This window comes from Octopus bimaculoides, chromosome 10 (assembly GCF_001194135.2).
Source record: "Octopus bimaculoides isolate UCB-OBI-ISO-001 chromosome 10, ASM119413v2, whole genome shotgun sequence".
NCBI classification, from domain to species: Eukaryota; Metazoa; Mollusca; class Cephalopoda; order Octopoda; family Octopodidae; genus Octopus; species Octopus bimaculoides.
Window position 1 is genome coordinate 45,189,934 of NC_068990.1, and position 6,000 is coordinate 45,195,933.

Below are 6,000 nucleotides of genomic sequence, written 5' to 3' on the forward strand. Positions count from 1 at the left end.
AAACCATGTATGATCTTCTCCATTACTGGGTATATATTTTTTCATATATTCTTTAGTTCTTAAGTTTATTTTAGTCATTGTGAGCTAGACTTAAACTGGCATACCACCTTGTGTGAGTGTGTGTTGTGTCAATCCAAGTTAATTCATTCATGTAATTAACTCATAATTGTATATGTTCATTAAAAATTATACCTTATAATACCATTCATTTGTGTAGTATTTCACTTTTGCATGTCATCTTCATAAGCATTTTACATCCACTCTTCCATGCGGCCATGGGTTGGATGGCTATTCAGAAGAATTTTATGGTTGGCTGCCCTTCCTTTTACCCGCCATTCTAGTTACTTCCTCTGACATGGTGTACCTATTCTAAAACCAAGAACAGGCAGAGATTTGTCTATTGAATGTATAGTCCTTGTCTGATGCAGTTTATATGAAGCTTAGACAATGTGAATGTGTAATGCAGGAATAGACATGAAATGGGCTGGTTCCCAAGTTAGTGGCCATTGGAAAGGAGGATTGTTTGCAATACTTAGAGTGATATTTGTGGGGGAATAGAGAGTGCTAGAGTAGTGAATAATAAGGCATAGATTAGTGTTATGGATTAGTTGACAAATGAAGACAAGATGTAGCTAGCAAAGCCTGAATAAGCTAAAAGAGAATATAGCATAACAAGGTACTAGTGCACACCAGACAGAAGCCAAGGAGAGAACAGAGCACAGCAAAAGGAGCAAAGAGAGAAGACGACAAGGACCAGGGAGAGAACACAGCACATTAAGAGGCCAGGAAAAGATCACAATATAGAAAGATGCTTCTGAGAGAATACATCATAGATTATCAGACAAGGTCCCTCATTGGAAGAAGGGTGATGGTCATGATGGTGAAATTGTTTGTCACTAGAAGATGCGAATCTGACAGGGTCTGTGGATGTTGACTGGATGGACACATGCACATGTGTGTTCAGAAAAAGCCATTTTACCCCCAGCCTCTGTCTATTGTAAATAAAATACTACTGATAAAATACTTTTAACTAATTTATCAATTTTCTCATTCCAGAATGCTGTGGCTGCCATATGGCAAGCTATCAAAGATTTGGTAGAATCTCCTGTTACAGAAGACAGGCATGTTGCATTAGCTTTCCTGTTACATCTTATCAAGGGGCAGGTAAGAAATAACTTTCTATTTGATTTTGGTTTTTATCTGTTTGTAAAAAACAAAATGGGTCGGAGGGAGGGAACAAGTCATCAACAGGGTAGAAAAAAACCTTCAAAGGCAGCATTGGTAAAAAATTTAAAGAGTTTACAAGGTTTGAAATTCAACATATTTCAAGTGGTGGAGCAGAAATTTAAAAAAAAAAAAGTAAAAAGAAAAATTTTTTATAAGGGAATGATGCAATGTCTTCTTGGAATGACAAGAATGAAATCCAGTAAGGTCAGTGTAGTTAATGATAATAATTGTTGTTGTGGGTAAATAATTTAACTAACATACCATTTGAATACTGCAATGATTGAAGAATTCTTCAAATGAGTTATTTTGCCATGATCATCTTGTATTGTTTAGGTGTGCTGTCCTGGATATGCTATAATGATTGGACATCTTTTTGAATCACTACTTTTGAACTACACAGCCATATCAAATCAGAGTAACTTTCTCAAAGATATACGTTTCACAAATTAATAAGGATGTAGCTGGATGCTGCGTTAGATTTAATGAAGCTACTGTTCTTGCTATGGATGGTGACCAATAGCAAAAGTGGATTGGCCAGTAATGAGTGATATGTAGCTTGCTAGTTCAGAGAAACAGGAGCTGTATTCTCAAGAGTGAGGGGTCATTGATGTGTATTGGAGAGATGGTTATTGAGAACACAGACAGATGCTAAATAATCACAGGGATACTGTTTATGAATGAGATGTTGGAATGGGGTTGATAATATAGTTGGCAGTGTGATGAATGTTTTGTTTTGGGAAACGGATCACTGACACATGTTTAAAAAGTTTAGGTAGGTCTTGTGTGTGTGTGTGTGTGAGTGTGTGAGAGAGAGAGAGAGAGAGAGAGAGAGAGAGAGAGAGAGAGAGAGAGAGAGAGAGAGAAGTTTAATAGTGATAAAAGCTAACACAGTTGTATAGAAAGGGTTGCAGAAGGAGCATCATCAAAATTAGTTACCTTGTTTTGTTGAAGTGACTGAAGATGTTTTCAGGTTTGGTACATCATCATCATCATCATCATCGTTTAACGTCCGCCTTCCATGCTAGCATGGGTTGGACGATTTGACTGAGGACTGGTGAAACCGGATGGCAACACCAGGCTCCAATCTAATTTGGCAGAGTTTCTACAGCTGGATGCCCTTCCTAACGCCAAAATGTGCTAAGCATGTAGAGTGGAAAAGATGAGTTTGTGAAGAATTTTGCATGTTGTTGAAAAAAAGTCAGCAAAAGCTGTAGTGTTACCTGTAAAAGATTTACTTACAAAACCTTTATCATTGTTGAAGAAAGGTAGTTATGTGAATTCTTCATAGTAAAGTGACATTCATGTCAAGGACCAGAAGGCTCAGCTACACTTTGGGTAGCAAGAGAGCTTCAAGCTGTTTGATGCATAAGAAGTCCTTTTTTCCTCTGAGGATAATCTTGCAGGTGTTGCTGTAATGTGTAAATGACTGCCAGTTGATGGTGCTTAGTAACTGTAGGTATTGTAGGCAGTCCCTCTTCTGTACTTCTATAAAGAAGTTATGAGTGAACTAGTTGTTGCTTTTGAGGTTGTCTCTGGGGCATAGTCGTATAAGATTAAAATAGGTCAAAGGCAATTTTGCTGTCCATTTTTATCCATCAAATAACAGATTATTTTAATACCATATTTGCTAGCATAAAAGACACAGGTCAACCCTATTTCATCACCGCATATTCAGGAAAAAAGTTTTTAGTGCTTTGAAGCATGTAATGTAAGCCCAACTTCACATATAGGACTCATGGGGATTGTTTTGTGACATTTTTTTTGTAAGTGTCTTATATGCCATCAAATATGTTAAGTTTTATTAATCCCTTTGTTTGTCAATACAGACCACCATTATTTTCCTTAGTTTCTAGTTTTACTTTTCTTTGGCTAAGCATTCCAAATATAAAATGGAGTGTGATTTCATTGCCTTAATTCTTTGTAGATAATAGAATGAACTTTAAAATGCAACAGATGATTCAGATATTTGATAGTGCTTATATTATTTTTATTTTTGGCTTTAGAGCTGTTGTTATTTCTATTCTATATTACCATCAGGTCATTGAATGAAGTGAAATGTTCGCTTTAAGATTCATAGCACTGAATATTGTTCTTCATTCCTCAATGTTGTGCCTTGTAAGAAATCTTAGTCATTAGGTTAGAAGCAAGGAATTAGCTGTAGAAGACACAATGAAATGGATACTACACTTAGCTATGTTAAGTGTAAGATAATCTTATAGACCACACCTATTGTCCATGATAAATTGTTACAACATGTAGATACTCCGTTTCCCTCTTGTCTTTCAGCTGCTGTTTACTTTCTATATAATGTTATGTTACTTATACACATATAAACCATGTCAACTATAAATTCTTCTTGTGTCAATAAATTAGCTTTTGCAAAATGTCACTTGTTAGGTCTACTTCTAATAACTTGAACTTAAAGTAAGCATTTCTTTGTGGTTGTTTAACTTGCTAGAAATAGCAGCCAAATCTCCATCAAATCATATCCTACCATCTTAAATAAGAAAAAGATACATTGGGTAATCTAAGGTACTCAGTCTGGAAAAAAAAAGATGATGAACTAGTTATAGTTGGACTGCTTTTGGTTATAGCTCTGCTCAATCAGGGTTGGCATGAGACTAAACAACAACAACTTTTAATAGCTACTATTTGATCACTTTAGTCATCCAAGCAGAGTTGAACAAACTAAAATTGCTTTTTCTGACAACCAAAAGGAAGAAATAATTATTAACAGATGTCATTATATTAACAGAGATAAAGTTTCAATAATCTTCTTTATAATGTTATCCTTTGTCTAACTACGGAATAATTTTTCTCCATTGATAAGACTGCTTCATAACAAGAAAACATCCTCACTGCATATCTTTACCATAAAACATTCTAAATCTTCAATTTGGTATGAAGAGTTAGAGAATAAAATTAAAATTTTCTAGGTTATTGACTTCAGTTTTAGAGATGATAGATTTTTCAGTATTTATATCTGTTCTACAACTAGACCTTTCACAATACCTTTAAAGCCGGTAACTGTTCAGCACCCTCATGAGGAATAGTCAGAGATTGGGCAGTAGGGTTTAGCATATGTATTACTGTTCAAAGTTTTAGTTACGTTGTTTGTGATAAAATACAGATTCCTTAATACATGTGATTGTATTGTCTTTGGGCTATTGTAAATAACCAGGCTCATGTCTCCATTGAAGAATGTTCTCATTTATTGATCATATAAATAGTGTGTGTGTGTATATATATATATATATATATGTGTGTGTGTGTGTGTGTGTCATAATGTTGCATATGGATGATGCTTGTTGACAGGATGTTAAGGAAGAGTGAAATATGATGTCCTCTGTATGAGTGTGTGAGTTACAAGTGTATGAGTGTATGAGTTACAAGAAGGCACAGCAAATATTTCACTTAGGTAAAGTATGGGGGACATTGCTGAACCTTATTGATAGCATGGGGTGGAAAGGGCTCCCAGTGGCTTTGACTGGAAGCTTCTGAAAGAGAAGACAGAGATGTAAACTATAGGCAGGTAGCTTAGGTTACAAATTTGTATACCACACATCCTTTCGTACTTTTGCTTGATGGGTCTGGGGTCATTCCAGGTTAATGGGCCCAGAAATGTCATCATGTATAGAGCCAACAAGGTCTACCAGTGCTCTCTATTACTGACAGTCCTGTGCCAGCCTCTCTGCATCCTTCAAAGTCGAGCTGTTTGGTGCAGAGCCTACCACAAGGCCTCTTCCAGCCCGTAGCTGCTGGATAGAATGAGAGTAAAGCACTGGTAGGATTCTAGTGGGATGCCAGACATGATAAAAAAAATTTGCTGATATCCAAGGGCAACAACAAAATTTTCACTGAAGTTCTTAAGGGCAAGGTTATCACACATTACCTTACATGAATCGAAATCTCTGGCAGCTCTGACTGTTTGGAAGTCATATTAGTGAGAAAGAGAGGTCCTAAGTGATAAAAGAATAGAGTGAAAGTAAGAGCAATAGATCTGTAGTTTCAGAATCATAAAGAACCTATCCTGTTCTTAGGCAACATGCTGTGGTATATTCCCTGAGAATGAGATAGCTGTTTCTTGAGAGTTTGACAATTTGAATTATTTTCTATACTCATATCAGATGAATGGCAAGATGTCAACCCTTCAACATTTAAACCAACTATATCCAGCCCAAATATTCCAACTGTTTTATGTTCAGACCAGCCAGATATGGCTTCTCACACCTACCCTGCAATGTCATTCTAACAATAAACAATCACATCATCAAAGCTTAATTGTGCTAACATGTATATCCATTGTTAGTGTCATTGTTTAATTCCAGGTCAGCCTTGACTTAGCTGACATATGACTACATTCGTTCCAGCTGTAGTCAGCCCGTCTTTCCCCCCCCTCTTATTTACCATAGTCCTCCAGGCAATCACAGAGGAGTTCAAGACAGGTTGCCCCTGGGAGCTCCTCTATGCTGATGACCTTGCCCTAATTGCGGAGTCACTATCAGAACTAGAGGAGAAGTTTCAGGTGTGGAAGCAAGGTCTAGAATTGAAGGGCCTTAGAGTCAACCTAGCTAAAACCGAAATCCTAATAAGTAGGAAGGTAGATAAAACACAAACCCCTTCAGGTAGATGGCCCTGCTCAGTATGTAGAAAAGGAGTAGGTAGTAACTCTATAAGATGTACCCGGTGCAAGCTATGGACACATAAGAGGTGCAGCAACATCAAAGGCAGGTTAACTAGCAAGTTAGTTTTTGTTTGTGGCAGATGTTCAGG

General features: G+C 36.8%; 1 protein-coding gene across 2 annotated transcripts in view; it reads left to right on the forward strand.

The window, feature by feature from the left end:
- Positions 1-6,000, forward strand: part of LOC106867843 (tuberin) — a 133,558-nt gene that overhangs the window by 55,061 nt on the left and 72,497 nt on the right. For both annotated transcript variants that reach the window (XM_014912876.2, XM_014912877.2), the window contains exon 3: positions 1,057-1,164. In XM_014912876.2, the coding sequence (XP_014768362.1) occupies positions 1,057-1,164 (108 nt within the window). The remainder of the gene's footprint in view (positions 1-1,056; positions 1,165-6,000) is intronic.